At 46.7% G+C, this 17,657-nt stretch overlaps 1 protein-coding gene across 1 annotated transcript; it reads right to left on the reverse strand.

Annotated features, from left to right (window-relative positions):
• Window positions 1–7,078: 7,078 nt before the first annotated feature.
• On the reverse strand, window positions 7,079–17,302 carry GIMAP8 (GTPase, IMAP family member 8). Its single transcript, XM_060156397.1, has 6 exons — window positions 17,049–17,302; window positions 16,437–16,622; window positions 14,133–14,793; window positions 12,459–12,504; window positions 9,590–10,216; window positions 7,079–7,890 (listed from the first exon to the last, which is right to left on the reverse strand). Exons 2-6 carry the CDS (start codon window positions 16,502–16,504, stop codon window positions 7,214–7,216), a joined length of 2,079 nt encoding a protein of 692 aa, XP_060012380.1. The 5' UTR covers window positions 16,505–16,622; window positions 17,049–17,302; the 3' UTR covers window positions 7,079–7,213.
• Between the last annotated feature and the right edge of the window lie 355 nt (window positions 17,303–17,657).

The following is a 17,657-nucleotide window of genomic DNA, read 5'->3' on the forward strand; positions in this document are numbered from 1 at the left end:
CACCAAGGGGGAGGGCAGACCACCTAAGCCACCCCTCCAGCCCGACCCACTGATCTGCCTCTACCCTCACCACACTTAAGGGACTAGCATGCCTTCCTCGGAGAGTGAGCAAGGGCACCTGTTTCTTGTTCACACTCCCTCCTGCTGTAGCACGAGTCCCAATAAAACTTTGCCTGAGTTTCTCATCTGGCTTCTTATCAGTTTCTATTGATTAAAGTGTCCAAGGACCTGGGTTGGTAACAGTGTCATCTTTGTTTTGTTTCTGTTTTTTTTGTTTGTTTGTTTTTGTTGTTTTGCTTTGTTTTGCTGTCTTTTGAGATGATTTTTTTGAATTTTATTTATTTTTTATACAGCAGGTTCTCATTAGTTATCTATTTTATACATATTAGTGTATATATGTCAATCCCAATCTCCCAATTCATTGTTTCTGCTTTTTAATTTTAAGTCTCTGGTTGAGCCCTTGTGATGAATATATTAAATCAATACATTTTGGATTTGGAAAAAAAAAAAAGACGAGTCAACTGGGCCAACTATCACCTTTTCATCCAAAGTACAGAGCCCCCTAGTGCTGGGGTGAAGAAGTGCAGCAGGAATCAAAGGTCATAATGGCATTTCGCAAACCACCTCCCTGAATGGGAGAGGGCTGGACCAGAGCTGGTCTAACAAACATCCAGACCATGTGAGACTCAGAAGACTAAACCTGAGGAGGAGAGACTAACCTGAGTCTGCCAGAAACAGATCTTCTCTGGTCAACTTAGAGCATGGAAACAGGGAGCACCAAGCAGACTGCACATGGGCACAGGGGGACCCAGGAACACAAGAGAGGGGATGTGGAGCCTGCTTCCTGATCTGAGGCAAAGAAACTGTTGCAGAAACTCAGCCTCTGTTCACCCGTGCCGAATAGAAACGCAGAGACAGGGTTTTGGGTGACGTAGAAAAGAGTAGCTTTTATTGCTTTGCCAGGCAAAGGGGACCACAGTGGGCTAATGCCCTCAAGACTGTGTGACCCACCCTGGAGGGGGTAGTGAGGAGTTATAGTGTTCAAGGAGCAGGTGTGATCGGCTCATGGACAATTCTCGGATTGGTTGGCATCAAGGTGAAGTTTCAAGCATCGTCAACCTTCTGGTTCCAACCAGTCTGGGGTCCATATGCTTGTGGTCAGCAGTTTTCATCTGGTGGGTCAGCTTCCTGTACAAACAACCTAGGAATGTGTCTCAGGACTTTATCTATGTCTTTCAGGGAACTGGGAGTTCCGTGATTCTGCAATGTGGCAGCATTATAGTCTAAATTGTTACCAGTTCCCCAGCCCAACAGCTATTGTCTCTACATCTTCACATTTCCCAATCATTCACTCTTGAGTCAGCATTTTGCTTCAAAAGACAAGGACTTTTGTACACGGTTTCAAAACACTAGTCCAATGTCTGGTTCAGTGGATGTCAGGCTTTCCCCCAAGTTCTTCCCCCTAAATTACTCCTCATTCTATGACAAAGAGTGAATACTCTTCCCAGGGAGTGGAATTTAAATACGTATTTCTCTCCTTTGGAAACTGAGGTGCAAGCAATTCTCTCTGAAAAGACTAGGGGGTTCTTGGAAAGCTGTTCTTTGAACAGTCCCTCTCAGAACCCAGCTGCCATGCTATGAGAAGCTCACACTGTATGAAAGACCACACACATGTGGGCCCTAGGGTAACATCCCAGGCATCACTGACCAGCCATGTGAGTGATGCCTCTTGTACATTGCAGCTCCATTGAGATCCCAGATAACTGCAACTCCAGCCAACGTCACATGGAGCAGAACCAGCTCCTGTCAATCCACAGATCCTTGAAAGATAATAAAACGTTGGAAATGTTATAAATAAATTATGACTATATTAGATTATATATTACATATAAATTTAGTTGGCAAAAAAGATCAATGCTTTTGTATTATCCCCAGGACCTCAACCGTACAATCGGATGTGTATGTTCCCGAAAATAAGGGTACGCCTTATTTTATTAGAGTAAATCTGCACCTGACTTTGGTGGATATCATGAAACTTTAGCCACAAAAGTGTCTACAGCCAATAAAAATTCAGAGCTATAGAATGTAAAACTACTGCTGTGCTGCTAATAGCTAGCACAGATGTTGACAAAACAACAGTTTCCAACTGTGGATAACAAACATCCTTCTACACTGCAACAAATGAAACAAGTGCAGTAAAGCAACTACCAAAACATGACCCCATTTATGATGAGTTTGACCTTCTAGCCAAACTCTTGTCAAAGCAAAAATGTGCTTGTTGCCACTTGCTATGTGATTGTAAATCTCACTTTGGAACCGGTTTTGTAATGCAGTCTAGTGAAAGCTTTCATACAGCCATTAGTACTAGATGGGTTTGGAAATCAAGGAGACAAAGGGAGGTGCCGGGTGTAAAGAAAGATATTTTCAAACCAGTGGCCTGTACTTTACAGACTCTGCAGATGAGGAGGGGCACAATGTAACTGCCTTCTACCAGCTTTGTTTTGCATAGGCACAACCTGTAATCAAATGCAGAAATACAGCCGCTTTCTTAGCAAACATTTTCTTAGTATTTCCAGTGGAATCAGTAATTCACAAAGCAGTTCTAAGTGAAGTACCCAGTGAAGAGCTTGGAATGACTTTTAGAAATTCAGCTCTAAGAAACAAACAAGTACTCTTCTCAAGCTGCATGAGAAACCACCCCAGAATATGAAACCACAAAGGCAAAATAACGAGCCATTATCATAAACAGCCCCTACAAAATAAAGAAGAATGAGGCCGAAAGCTGCAAAACAGGAAGCACATCGCAAAATATCTTCTCTCAGTCAACATCGTGAGACCCTGAGATAGAGGGGGAAAAAGCAGGAACCTGGAGAAGAAACTGAAAGTGTTACCGACCAGGGTTCTTGACCTTCCCCAGTCAATAGAAATTGACCAGAGGCCGGAAGAGAAATTCAGGCAAGGCTTTATCGGGGCCCCTGCTGCAGCAGGGGGGAGGGGGGGAACAGACAGCAGGTTCCCTTGCTTGCTCGCTCCCCGAAGGGGGGCAAGCTTGTTTCTTACGTGGGGTGAGGGTAGGAATGTGTCTGGGGGTCGGGCCAGAGGGGTGGCTTAGATGTTTTGCCCACCCCTCTGGTGGCGTTGAGTGCAGGGGGCATGCACAGTGGCCTGCTTTTGCTCCCAACACCCTGTTTTTGCTCCAGGCTCTTCAAAAGTGGCAGTTGTGGGTTTTTTGGTGTTTTGTTCTTTTTTTGGTCTCTTTGTATCCTTTGGGTCCAGAATTTGCCCCAACTGGGCATGCACGCAGTTATTTTTAGTCCTATATAGTTTCTTTGTATTTTGTAGCTTGAGGAGAGGTGTGTCCAGGTGCAATGTTTGCAGCATTGTAGCAAAGGGTCTCAGGTCCCAGCAGAAGGTCTCAGGTCCCAGCCTGTCTCAAAAGCAATCAAACAACTTGAAACAACAGGCAGCAAACAGAAAAAAAACAAAAAAAAACAGTTGGAGAAAATTCAAAAAGAGACAGACCTTCTCCAGGAGCTAGAAGATTTAGAATTGAGTCTTTTAAATATTCATAGAAAACAAGTTGGATACCAGAAATAAGTACAAATATATCTTCTTGTTAAACCTCATGGAGTACCTCAAATATTCTTTGGCCCACATTTGATGTTCATCTTAGTTTATTTAATATTCTGAATACACGGGAAATGTTTCAATGTTTGTTCAATTGATTTTTCCAACCTTTCAATATAATGTGGGAAGGATGAGGAGTAAGGTTTTTTTTTTTTTTGCTGTACGCGGGCCTCTCACTGTTGTGGCCTCTCCCCTTGCGGAGCACAGACCCGGGACGCACAGGCTCAGCGGCCATGGCTCACGGGCCCAGCCGCTCCGCGGCATGTGGGATCTTCCCGGACCGGGGCACGGACCCGTGTCCCCTGCATCGGCAGGCAGACTCTCAACCACTGCGCCACCAGGGAAGCCCATGGGTTTTTTTTCTATATTGAGTTGTATGATTTCTTTATGTATTTTGAGTAATAACCCCTTATCAGGCACATCATTTACAAATATCTTCTCCCATTAAGTAAGTTGTCTTTTTGTTTTGTCGATGGTTTCCTTAGCTGTGCAAAAGTTTTTAAGTTTAATTAGGCCCCGTTCATTTATTTTTGCTTTGTTTCCCTTGCCTGAGGAGACAGATCCAAAAAAATATTACTAAGACTATGTCAGAGTGTCCTGCCTGTGTTTTCTTCTACAATTTTTATGGTTTCCTGTACTACATTTAGACACTTCATCCATTTTCAGTTTGTTTTTGTATACAGTTTGAGAAAATGTTCTAATTTCATTCTTTTACATGTAACTGTCCAGTTTTCCCAATGCCACTTATTGAAGAGACTGCTTTTTCCCCATTGGATATTCTTGCCTCTTTTGTTGTGGATTAATTGACCATATGTGCGTGGGTTTATTTTTTGGCCCTCTCATCTGTTCCATTGATCTATGTGTCTGTTTTTGTGCCAGTACCATACTGTTTTGGTTACTGCGGCTTTGCAGTATAGTCTGAAGTCAGGAAACGTGATACCTCCAGCTTTGTTCTTTTTTCTCAGGATCTTATATTGTAGGGTAGCTCTGCAAGTAATAAATTCTTTCCACTTCTCTTTATCTGGGGATGTTTTAAATTTCTTCTTAATTTTTGAAGAACAGTTTTGCTAGATAAAGAATGTAGGGTTGATAGTCTTTTCTTTCAGCATTTTGAATATGCCATCCTATGGACCACTGGCTTCTATGGTTTCTGATGAGAAATCAGATGTTAATCTTGTTGAGGATCCCTTGTATGTTATGAGTCACTTCTCTCTTGCTGTTTTTAAGATTCTTTGTCTTTTGTAGTTTGATTATAATGGGTGTGGGTCTCTTTGAATTTTGAATTTATCCTACTTAAAGTTCATTGAGTTTCTTAGATGTGTACATTAATGGTTTTCATCAAATTTTGGAAGTTCACAGCCATTATTTCTTCCAATATTCCTCCTGCCTCTTTCTTCTCTCCTCTGGCAATGTACATCACATTGCTCAGCCCACACATTCCCCACCTCATGCAGGTCCAGTGTCACCTGCTCAATCATGGGTAGCACTCTGGGATTTGTTCCTGCCTTCAAGCTGAAGGGAAGCTCTGGGAAGAGGCACAGAATGTCTTCTAGACTTCATTCTTCCCAGGTACCTGGCTCTAACACTGGTTACATCTGTTTGTCCTTGCTGTAATGACATGCTCAGAGTAGAAGATTCCTGAACTGGCAGAGCCCTAGCGAAGTGACTGTCACCCAGTTTAAAGGTCTTCAGGCATCAAAGATGCAAAAACTTCACCAGAGTCAAGGGATTTAAACATTTTCATTTCCTCTCCATGGAAGCATGCTCTTCCCCCAAGTCAGAAAAATAGAAATCAGAAGGAGGAGGTGAATTCATAATATAATTCATCTTTATTATTTCACTCAACTGAATATATTTATACACACTTACCAGAATCTGTCATATTAAGGGTTATGCAGAGTACAAAAGTATTAATGGTGACAGTCCATGCTCTTATAAATGGGTTAATCTTGAGGTAACCTGATACTTTGAAATTTTTAAAAAGCAGATGATGACATAGATCATGTCCTCAAAGCATGTGTAAAGCGGTTAATATTGAAAACATCTGACCTTACATCTAACTGGGAGAAGACTCCATAGTTCTCATATGTCACCCACACCAGGCAGCTCTCAATATAACCTGCTTAGCCGTGAGTAGGACACCACCATCTTGGAACCGTAAGAAGCAACCTTAAGTATGGAGGCTGCATGCCGATGGGTGGGGGCAGAAAGGCAGAAGGAAGCTGGAACGTTGATGCCACACTGGTCTCAGACTGCCTACTCCTGGACTTCTTAATGTAAGACACTATAAACCCCTAATGTGTTTAAGCCATTATTATTTGACCTCTTGGAGTTTTTGGGGATTTTTTGGGTTTTTTTTTTTAGCGGTACGCGGGCCTCTCACTGTTGCGGCCTCTCCCGTTGCGGAACACAGGCTCCAGACACGCAGGCCCAGCGGCCATGGCTCACGGGCCCAGCCGCCCTGCAGCATGTGGGATCCTCCTGGGCTGGGGCACGAATCCGTGTCCCCTGCATCGGCAGGCAGACTCCCAACCACTGCACCACCAGGGAAGCCCCTCTTTGAGTTTTAACCTAATTCCTAAGCCTCAGGGACAAGGAGGGTGGGGTAGAGAGGGAAAAAGAAAGGGAAAGAGAGAGAGAAGTATAAAGGAGTTCTCAATAACTTTTTCTAGAGGAAATCTAGAATTTTACTTAGAATTTTAAATTTTTGCAAGATCGTCTAATCTTGGCAATTTTACCATGCTTCTAATTTTTGTTCTAGTCTATTTCACTGTGAATGATTGGCAATAAAATCTTTTGATACTTCACAGACTCCTGTTCATTTCCTCAGGGACAGCAAAGGAAGGTAGACTAGGTCCCACTTTCCATTCCAGCTTGGACTGGGGAAAGAAGTAAGGAGTAGCCATCATGTGAAGAAAGGAAGGCCCTGAGTGCTGCCGCGGTGGAGATGGAGAGCTCAGGGCACCTGGCAAGCAGTGCTGGGCATCAGAGAGGCCCACAGGAGTCCAGCTTCTCCATTCTGCCACACCCAGGAGTTGACTGGACATTGTCTTACCTTCATGTATCTAAATCCTCTGGTTCTTGTGTGACTCTCTGTATTCTGACCCCAGGCTGGCCTTGGCCTCAGTCCCAGTGTCTGTCCTGACTCTGATCTGTCTACACAGACGAAGTGATTCTTGTGACTTGATTCTGATCCTTAATATCAGCCTAATTAATCTCTGAAGCCCTTGCTCAGATTTTCCCACCTTATTTTTTCTTTCTCCTTTATTATCCCCTACTACCAGCCCCAGCCTGACAATTTATTTACCTACAAAGAGCTGAAGCACCACAGTGTGATATGCATTCACCTCTCAAGCCCTCAAAGTCATGGACCCTCTTCCCATCCCACCAGTCCTACCATTGCCCCCCACCCCCCCACCCCCACCCCCACCCCCACCCCCCACCGCCCGCCATGCTTGTAGCCTGAGGGTATCTCTAACTTAAAGAGACCTCAGGCATTTCAGCTTGCTATAGCAACTTACCTTTTAAATTATTTAGTAATGTGGGGCTTCCTACACTAACTTACCCTTTAAGTTATTTAGTAATTTTATAGTAATGTACTTTTTAAATTATTCAGTAATTTTAGGGGCTGAAAATTTTTCATTGTTTTGCCTACATTCCCCCATGGATGGCGATATTCATGCTCTCCACGGCACTTTATCAGGTTAGTAACCTCTGACAAAAGCTCTCTTGCCTGCTCTTCCCTGGCTTGGCCAGTTTCTCTGTTATTAAAAGCACAATATCTCCCCTTACATTTTTCAGTTATGTCCCTAAGATATCTGTTATTTGTGTTTTTGACATAATCTTCAAGCTTCCCAGTCCCTAAGTCTTCCTTCCGGGTAAACAGCACAATCATGTATTTCATAACTTCCTCTCCAAAGATGGTCTTTAATTCCGCCACTGCCTTTTTGTCCTCTCGTGTGATCCGTCCTAGCTGTAATACCAGGACCAGAACCGTACTCCCTTCTTTATAGTAGGACAAACAGCGTTTGACCTGCTCATCGACCTGGGATGGATCCCCTTCAGCTCCAGACACCAGGCAGGGCAGGGGAGTGTCCACAACCACAACATCCTGCCCATCCCACACCCTCCAGCCGCTCTGGCATGTCTTGGTGACCAGCTGTGCTCCCAGCTGAGATAGGAACTCCGGCCTCCCGAGGATGGTGTTCCCACTGGCGCTCTTCCCAGTTCCGCTCCTCCCCACGAGGATAATGCGCAGGGACTCTGCAGAAGAGAAAGCAGGAAAGATTCGTGACCATGGGCTGATCTGGCTACAACTTTCATCTCAAGACTCCTGCCATTAATTACAGCAGAGGACGCTCGGAAAGCTCCACCCCCAAGCACTGGCACAGCCTGTCACAATTACACAGTCTGGGGCTTGCCTGGTGGCGCAGTGGCTGAGAGTCCGCCTGCCGATGCAGGGGACGCGGGTTCGTGCCCCGGTCCGGGAAGATCCCACGTGCCGCGGAGCGGCTGGGCCCGTGAGCCATGGCCGCTGAGCCTGCGCGTCCGGAGCCTGTGCTCCGCAACGGGAGAGGCCACAACAGTGAGAGGCCCGCGTACCGCAAAAAAAAAAAAAAAAAAATTTCCCTATAAATGAGATGATAGATGCAGAAAGATCTTGCAATTTGTATTACTGGGGTTTTCCTTATGACTTTGCACTTGTACTGTGATCTCTCTCTTCCGTTCAGGTCTCACAGTTCTCGATTGTGAGTTTTTACCAAGTTACTGATATCTGCCTCAAAACAAAGAGAGAGGAAAGCCCATCCCACGTTCTTCCTTCTGGGAGAAATTACTCAATTGCTTATCCTGAACCCACAATCTCATAGTTAAACATACAGGATTTAAAAATAGATTAAGTCCCTCTTCCATGCCCTCGGACAGTGTGGTTCTCACCCCCTCTGCAATCTGGTCTAAACTCCCCATCCCACATCCAGAGGTGTGAGCCCTCATCTCCATCAAGACCACGCCCCTTTGTCCTCTCACAAGTAGACGCTCAGTTCCGCCTCCTTGCTTCCAGTTGCTAGTGTACTCTCCGGAGCGCTGTACTCAGCCATGCAAACTCTACCCATTCTCCAAAGCCTGTTTCAAATCGTGCTTCCTCCACACAGCCCCTCCCGATTTTCCCACATGTCTGTGCTTTTAGGAGGCTGCCCAGCACCTGGCTCCCCATTAAGAATGTGAAAGGGCACAACAAACAGATATGCCCCTTTTGGTCTGATGTTCTTCCCAGGTGAGGATCTTTGAAGCAGAAGAGAACGGGATGAGTAGAATGGGAAGAATCTCAGCTCAGGTCAATAGAATTTGTAGCACTGAGTGGACTACAAGGGGGCTTCTGCTTAAGCAGTAGGTAAGGCAGTGTGGCTGGACTAATAAAGCCCACCTAGTGCCATGTGGGGCATGACCATCATGAGGATTCAGGCTCCCTGTCCTTGTCCGGTCAAAACAGCCCCCCTTCTCCAACAGAGGGAAGAGTAAAGGACCAAGAGAGTAAACAAACAGGTCAAGAAAGGCGGAGGGCAGGGAGGAAAGGAAGAGGCGGGGGGTGGGGGAAGGGGAGGAAGAAGGGAAGGGTAAAACCAAGGAACCAGGACTGTCTCAGCACCAGCACTGAGTGCTAAGCCCTGGGCAACAGATACGCTGTGGGGAAGACGAGACCGGAAAAGGCCAACTCCTTCCCTCAAGATGCTCACCACCCAGTTGAAGAGATGGGAGAAAAGTCAGGAGAAAATTATAGACCAGGTCAGGACAGTGCACGCACAGGTACATACATTTAGTAAAATTTGAGACAGAAAGGAGAAAGAGTCGGCTAACAGAAGAGACCTGTCCTTTGGACCTCCGCGATGCCCTTCAGAAAACAAAGTTCCTGCACATTTATATCTGTTTTTAAGTATGCAGAAAAGGTTTTCTAGACAGTGTTTACCTTTCCCCCTGAAGGTGCACGGCTTGCCCCCATGCTGCTGCACCACGCTCACAATGTTTTGCAGGAGCTCGTCCACCTGGCACTGTTCCTGTTCTCCCGTTGCTCTATAGTTGAAGATGCTGCGTCGGTGTTTACATTCCTCGATGAGCTCGTAGAGCTTTTCAGCTCTGATTTTTAAGAACGTATCTAGATCCTGATTCCCTAGATCTTCTTTCCTGGTGAGGAGAACAATCATGTACTGAGTGACGTTATCTCCAAAAATTCTGCGGATGGTACTCAGCACCATGAGATCTCTCTCATTGAAAGAGCCCACTGGGGTCACCAGCAGGAAGGCATGGGGACCTGGAAAGGTGTTGTTCCAAAGGTCTTGTTCAACATCCTTTGCAGATGAGAGGTCTGGAGTGTCAATGATCAAAACTTTCCTCCCTCTCCAGGTTCTGCTCTCGGACTTACACCTCTGGGTTACTGGCTTTTCGCTGTATTGGGTCTCAAAGACCCGCCTCCCCAGAAGGCTGTTTCCGGCTGTGCTTTTTCCCACACCATGCTTCCCCACGAGCAGGACCTTCAGTGCTGACGGCTCATGGTTCGGCTCACATCCTGTAGCTTGGTGATGCTCCGCCCCTGGCCCTGGGACAAAAGGACAGATTCAGAGTCTCTTCTTACATTTGAATACAGAGATGTGGATGGGTTTTAGGATTTCTCATATATCTCTTTTGAGATTTTAGAAATCTCTTGTCAGATTTTATAGAGAATGGCAGTGGTCCTCTGAACCAGTAGAACTCTAGACCCAGTCAGAAGCTACCCATCAAAGTGAAAGCCATGAAAAGGGCCATGAACAACTTAAGAGAGGTGTAAAGGGCTTCAGATTTCCCAGGAACATGAAAATGTTGAACTTGGCCTTCACTGGTCATGAGCGTCAGGATCTCTCTTATTTTGCTGCAGAAGTTAACTACTGGGGTGTGAAGCTCATGGGCTAAGGCAGAACTGGGGAGAATGAGTTTAAAATGCATCGTAGTGGGGGGCTTCCCCGGTGGTCCAGTGGTTGGGACTCTGTGCTTCCACTGCAGGGGGGCACGGGTTCGATCCCCGGTCAGGGAACCGGGAGTCCCACATGCCGTGAAGGGCGGCCAATCCAAATAAAAAAATAATAATTCAATTTTTTAAAACTTAAATAAAAAAATGCATCTCAGGGGTATGTTCATAAAATAGAATACAACTCGGCAAGTTAACAAAAAAGTGATGTACTGACATGCAGCCTGGATGGATCGCCAAAACATGCTAAGTGAAAGGACCCAGACACAAAACCACATGCTACAATGATGTCATTATCTGAGGTTGAAGAACACACAAAATTAATCCATGTTGATAGCAGCCTGGAGAGCAGTTCCCTTTGGAGAGGGACAGTAAGAACTTCTAAGGTGATGGAAATGCCCCCTATCTTTATCTAGATGACGTCACATATGTGTAGATACGTAAACAACCCTTGAGTTGTACACGTAAGATTTGTGCATCTCACTCAATGTAAATTATACCTCAGTAAATTACTGTAATAACCTGCAGCACAAAACTGTCTCTCCACACGTACACTGTCCCCACCACTTCTCCCATGATCCCAAGTCAATACCAGACCCACTGGGCACATGGCAGAGCCCACAGTTACGAGGATAGTCACCGAGTCTGTATCACCCAGGGCGCTATCAGAGCGGATGATACTCAGCGTCTGAGCCCCAAGTCTGGGAAGGGGAAAGAACACAGCATTTAAAGAAAGCAGCTGAAATGCTAGTGACACCATGTCCGTGTTATGCTGCCTTGGGAGGGTTTCTACTTCCCCCCAAATCACTTCACACAAGCCCACATCCTATAAAAAGTCTTTGCCAACACCCTCATTCTGAGATGCTCCTTGGTCCCCATGATGTGCTATAGTCCTTCACTGCCACAAGTCATTCCACCCAGTTTTGTTCAGTAACAGGAATATTCCTGGGGGTCTTGGCTGACGGGCATCCACAGAATTTTAACTCCCTACTGCTGTCTAAGTTCACGTGTTTCTGGCTAAATTTACTCAACTGTAAACCGAAAATAACACCATCTTTATAGGATTGTTATTAAGGGCTATATTGTGAGGTTATGGGGATTATATATTATATGCTACTAGGATTGAATAATTTATATTCTATATATATATATATATCCCAGCATATAATGTCAGTTGCAATAATTATCATTAAAATTTTAATTATTATTTTGGGAAGTCCTACAAGGACAGAGATCTCATCTACCTTATTCACTACGAAATATTCAGTTCTTGCACAGAGCTGGCCCAGAAATAACCCGAAAGTCCAACAACAAAGAGATGGGTGAATCTGTCACGTATGCGCATACCATGGACCACATTACGTCCACCGAACAGAACAAGGTAGATCTACGTGTATTGACGTGTGCAGTGTGCACGAGGAACCATTAACAGCAGTCGTCACACAGATACTGAGCTCCATCACTGAACTCTGCAGGTGTTATTCTGTTTAGTGTTATCCATGAAGAAGTGATTTCTGCCTCCCGATAGGAGTCCAAAATTGGGTAGTGCTGGGTCCCAGGCTGGGGAGAAGAGGCTGAGTCAGGAAAGAAGCTGCAAGAGACAAGCCCAGCTCTGTAACATTTCAGGGAAGGCTGGGGACACCCGCACGGGTGCCGCACCTACTCACAAGTGTTAGCAGTTCCCTGGGAGACAGACTGTGGGCACCAACCTGAGCCAGGGCTCCAGGGTGCATTTTTGTTCTGACTTATCTAGATAATTTTTCCACTTCATTTTGATGCATGATGCATTCAAAAGAATACAGATACGAGCTTAACATTTTTTTAAGAATTATCTTACCATGTGGACGGTTCTCCCTCTGAGACGTAGCTTCATTCACACAATCCTAGAAAGAAAATAAAGAGGAATATGATGCACACAGACCTAAAATCTCAGCTTTTCACAAAGTAAAGGAACGGAGACACAAGTATATAATTCAGAGTAATTCGATGATTAGGATGTGGTCAAATGAACGTCATGGTCATGGTCATGGTCATGGTCACTGCTGGCATGTGTAGTCCTGTCCATGATGAAGCTGACCTTGAGACCCCGCTGCTGCTGCAACGGATTTCCCAGGAGTAAGAAGGTGGGTTTTGTTCTCACTCAGAGGAGCCCCACAAATGCCATCTAACCCAGGCATTGTTCCTGAAGCGCTTTCTAACTTTACTTCTCCGCAGCTGCCAATAGTAACAGTAATTCTTTCCAGTGTCTCCCAGAGTTCCTGCTATTCCTGGAGAAAATCCAGACGCTTAATAAAAGCTTCTGGACTCCCTGGAAGAAGAAACTAGTCAAGTGGTGGATGTGCGGTGCATTTGAGGGACAGGGGAAGAGAGGAGATTGGAAATCAAGCTCCCCATGTATCTCCAATGTCTTCTTCCCTTACTGCACCCCCCGTATAGAGATGAAGCTTCTTCAAACGTGAGATCCAGTAAAATTTGGAACGTTCCCCATCCACATGGGCAAATGGAGACAATGAAGGATGAAGAGCTAAACACATAATTAACATCCCCTTCACCTGCCTGGGGAAGCCTCACTCCCAACATTTAAATTGGCATGAAATCAGAAGTTTTAAAATCAACTAAAATATCAATCTGGCTATCGTGTGTGAAATGGATGGGGGTGGGGAGGGTAAGGCACAAGAATAAGTGAGGGGAAAATTGTTATGCAAATATGTGTAAAATAGTACCGGCAAGAAAAGAGGTTGCCCTGGACCAGATGGTGGTAGTGGAGACAGAGAGAAGCAGGCGGATTCCAGGTGCCTTAATCACACAAGACGATGACCTCCTGGAAGTCAGATGCAAGCTGGCCGTGGTATCAAAACTGACATCTGGGCTTAGGTTTGAACAGCATGATGGGCAGGACAGCCATTGACAGAGCTGAGAGGAAAACTGAAGTCTCAGAGATTCAAGAGGGAAAAACAAAAGTCTGGACGTGTTAACCCTGAGATTCTTTAAGAGAGCGATGTCAGATAGCAATTGGATGGACAAAGGAGTCAGAACTCAAGAGGAAAGACCTGGACTGGAGTTACTAATTTGGAAACTGTTCGCAACAGATGAAGCTCAAAGCTGTAAAAATGTGGAATCACCTGAGGACACAAGTATAGAGAAGGGAGGAAGGGCGAGAACAAAGCCCTGAAGATGCCAGCTGTCGGGTCATTAGAGGAGGACTCAGCACTCTCTGGAGTAGCAAGTGAGGACGAAGAAACAAGAAGAGGATAGTTTTACTGAAGCCAAGGGAAGAGAGGGTCTAATGAGTCATTTATGTGTCTGATACTATGAGAGGTAAAGTCAGATAAGCTCTTAAACATATCCATTAATTTGCCAATAAAGTATAATACTCAAAGTAGCCTCATCTTTCCAGTTTACAGATAAATATCCCTTTAAACAGAGCCTCTGCAACATTTCACTTATTTGTGCCTTTATCCCGCTAGCTCTAACAACAGAGACCCTTGGAGACCTTCACAAGAATCCTCACCTGGAATCCACTGTCTTCATTTCTGAAGTTCACCCAGTATGGTCCTTGGTTCTCATCCACCAAACACTGGACCTTGCAGAGGAGGTCCTTCACCTGGGCGTCCCGCTCATTCTCACTTGCCTTGTTGTTGAAAGCGCAGTATCGGCCGCCACAGTTTTGAACCAAGTCCCTAACAGACTCGTCACTTTCAATGTACTCTTCCAGCAAGCCATCCATCAAATCGTCCTTCCAAGTAAAGACTATAATGACGTGCTTCCTGGCTTTAGCTCCAAACACCTTCTGGATGCCCTTGATTATTTCTCTGTCCTCCTCCTTATAATGGCCGATGGGAATTACCAGAAGCAAGGCGTCGAGGCTGGGAGCTGAGAGCTCCAGGCAGCGTTCAATGTAGCCTCCCTTGTCATTGGCACAAGCTATTGAGGAGAAAAGGTCAGGGGTGTCGATGACCACAACCTCCCTCCCCTGCGTGGCCCCACTCTCTCTCTGGCACGTTTTAGTCACCATCTGCTCACTGAACCTGGACTTGAACACAGCTTTGCCCAGAATGGTGTTTCCTGTGGCACTTTTCCCTGCGCCATGTTTCCCTAAAAGAAGAAGCCTCAGTTCCGACATGGAGCAGTCTGGCTCTGGCTCTCTCTCCTGACACAGGTTTCCACTGGTTCTGTTGGGACAAAAAGCAACACAACAACGTTCAACTCAAAAACAGAGTGGATAGAGGAACAACAAGAAAGTACCTTCTGGGCTTCCCTGGTGGCGCAGTGGTTGAGAGTCCGCCTGCTGATGCAGGGGACACGGGTTCGTGCCCCGGTCCGGGAAGATCCCACGTGCCGCGGAGCGGCTGGGCCCGTGAGCCATGGCCGCTGAGACTGCACGTCCAGAGCCTGTGCTCCGCAACGGGAAAGGCCACAGCAGTGAGAGGCCCGTGTACCGCAAAAAAAAAAAAAAAAAATTACCATATGACATAGCAATCCCACTACTGGGCATATACACAGAGAAGACCATAATTCAAAAAGACATGCACCCCAATGTTCATTGAAGCACTATTTTCAATAGCCAGGTCATGGATGCAACCTAAATGCCCATCGACAGACGAACGGATAAAGAAGATGTGGTACATATATACAATGGAATATTACTCAGCCATAAAAAGGAATGAAATTGGGTCATTTGTAGAGACGTGGATGGACCTAGAGACTGTCATCCAGAGTGAAGTAAGTCAGAAAGAGAAAAACAAATATCGTATATTAACGCATATATGTGGAATCTAGAAAAATGGCACAGATGAACCGGTTTGCAGGGCAGAAATAGAGACACAGATGTAGAGAACGAATGTATGGACACAAAGCGGGGAAGGGTGTGGTGGTGGGATGAATTGGGAGATTGGGATTGACATATATACACTAATACGTATAAAATAGGTAACTAATAAGAACCTGCTGTATAAAAAAATAAATAAAATAAAATTCAAGAATTTTTTAAAAACTTCAAAAAATGAAAGAAAGAAAGCTTTCTCCAGAACTCTTGTGAAACTCTAAAGCAGCCTCCACCTTCTTCCCAGGATAGAGCCCAAGCGGGACGAGGCTTCAGGCAGCCAAGCAAAGCTTCCAGTGATGTAGGGATTCGTCCCACGTCAGGGGCAGTTCAGGTGCACAGAAAAAGGTGGTCAGAGAAGCTTCCGGAGCTCGGCCTGGAGAGAACTCAGTCCCAGCCCGGCAGGAGGAAGGAAGAGAGTTCATGGGTGAAAGCCCAGGAGGCTTAAATTTAGATAAAATCAGAAAGAGTGTTTTTGGCAAACACTGACCACTTTCAATGATCAGTTAATGGAATCCTGATGGTGCAAGGGTTGGGAAATATCGCGAGAGTGAATGTGGAAAATCAGTGTCCAAACGGCCAGCTTCCCTGCCCGCTTCTGCTCAAGGAGGCAGGCAGCTCCTGCTGACTTCCCCGGGGTGAGGGGGGGAGTTTGCTTTGTGTCACAGTCGTGAAGTCAGGGGATGCCGGAGGAGCGGACCTACCCCCCTTTTTCTTCCAGGCCTTCGTCTCAGCCCTGGGTGGGGCGAGCAGCCCCCTCCCAGACCCGCCTCTTCCTAGGAAGGCTGCGCACAGACACGACTCCCCGGGGAGGGGGGGTGACCTCTGTGCTCCCCCCCAGGCTGGGGAGACCTGCGAAGGGGCGGGAAGAACACCCCAGAGCCCCTGAAATCAAGCCTTCCAGGTGGCTGTCTCCCCTCCCTGCGTCGGCCGCCTTTCCCATCCTCATGTTCACGTGTCCAGCACAGAAACCGCCACCACGCACACACGTACCTCGGTCCTGTCCCCTGAGCTGTCACCGTCTCAGAACCTCCAGGTTCCGCGTGCCTCCATCTCTGCATCGCTCGGCTGGGTGAAGCGGCTACTCTATCCCCTCAGAGGATGGAGCAGCGGCGCGGGGAGAGGAAAGCAGGGTCTGGACCAGCTTCGCAGGGTCAGGATCTTCCTGACACAGTGTTTCTGAGGAGGAAGAGGTTTTTAGAAATAGGTGTCCAATGCAGTCGGAGGGGAAGTTCAGAAGTGATGACAGATCACAGGGCGAGAACGTCTGGGTCACGGCCGTCTGAGCCAGGAAGGGACCGCGCCCAGCTACCCGGCGCGTTCAAGGGCTGGTGGGAGGTGGAGGGCGGAGGCTCCGCTGGGGCTGAGGGGACCCGGGCTGAGCCCCAGCCGAGCTTCGGAAGTGTCCCTCGAGAAGGATCGCTGTGCCGACACAGGCGGCCGTGCGGAAAACAATCGGGGGCCTTTCAAGGCTTTGCGCGAGCTGGGGGTGGGGGGAGGGCCCGGAGCCCGGAGCAGGTGTTTCTGCCCCAGCAGGTCCCAGCCCTCACCGCTCAGCCCTGCCCTTTCCCGAGATTGGGGTGAAAACCGAAAGACATAGTTTACCTTCTCCCACCAACTCCTCGCCCTCCGTCTGCCCTGCAGCAGCCCGTACAGCTTCCTGTAACAGCTCCTCTCCTGCCTTCCAGAGGGCTCTCCCCGAACGCCCCCTCCGGATAAACTCGGGGCCTCGGACAAACGCTGCTTCCCAGGAGAAAGTGTTCTTTCCCGGAGCTAGACAAACATTTGAAATGCTAGAACGTTGATGCTTTCCAAGAGTTCATAAAACGAAACCCTATTGTGAGCCGTAAGCGTTCAAAGATTCCTTCTAGAGAAGGAAGTGAAACACAGAAAAAGACCTTATTTTATTTTATTGTGCTAAAAAATAAAACAACCACACATGTAACATTGACCATCTGAGCCATCTTTAAAGGTACAGCTCAGCGGCTTCAGGTGCATTCTCGACATCGTGCCGAGAGAGTTCCAGAACGATTCCATCCCACAGCCTGGAGCTCCGGCCCCATTAGATGCCAATACTGCTCCCCCCTCCCCAGCCCCTGGTAACCACCGTCTACTTCCTGTGTCTATGATTTAGATACTTCCTGTGACTGGAATCAGACAGTATTTGTCCTACGTGACTGGCTTTTTTCACTTAGCTTAATGTCCTCCGTGTGA

The sequence above is a fragment of the Lagenorhynchus albirostris genome, chromosome 8 (assembly GCF_949774975.1).
Source record: "Lagenorhynchus albirostris chromosome 8, mLagAlb1.1, whole genome shotgun sequence".
In the NCBI taxonomy this organism is placed as follows: Eukaryota; Metazoa; Chordata; class Mammalia; order Artiodactyla; family Delphinidae; genus Lagenorhynchus; species Lagenorhynchus albirostris.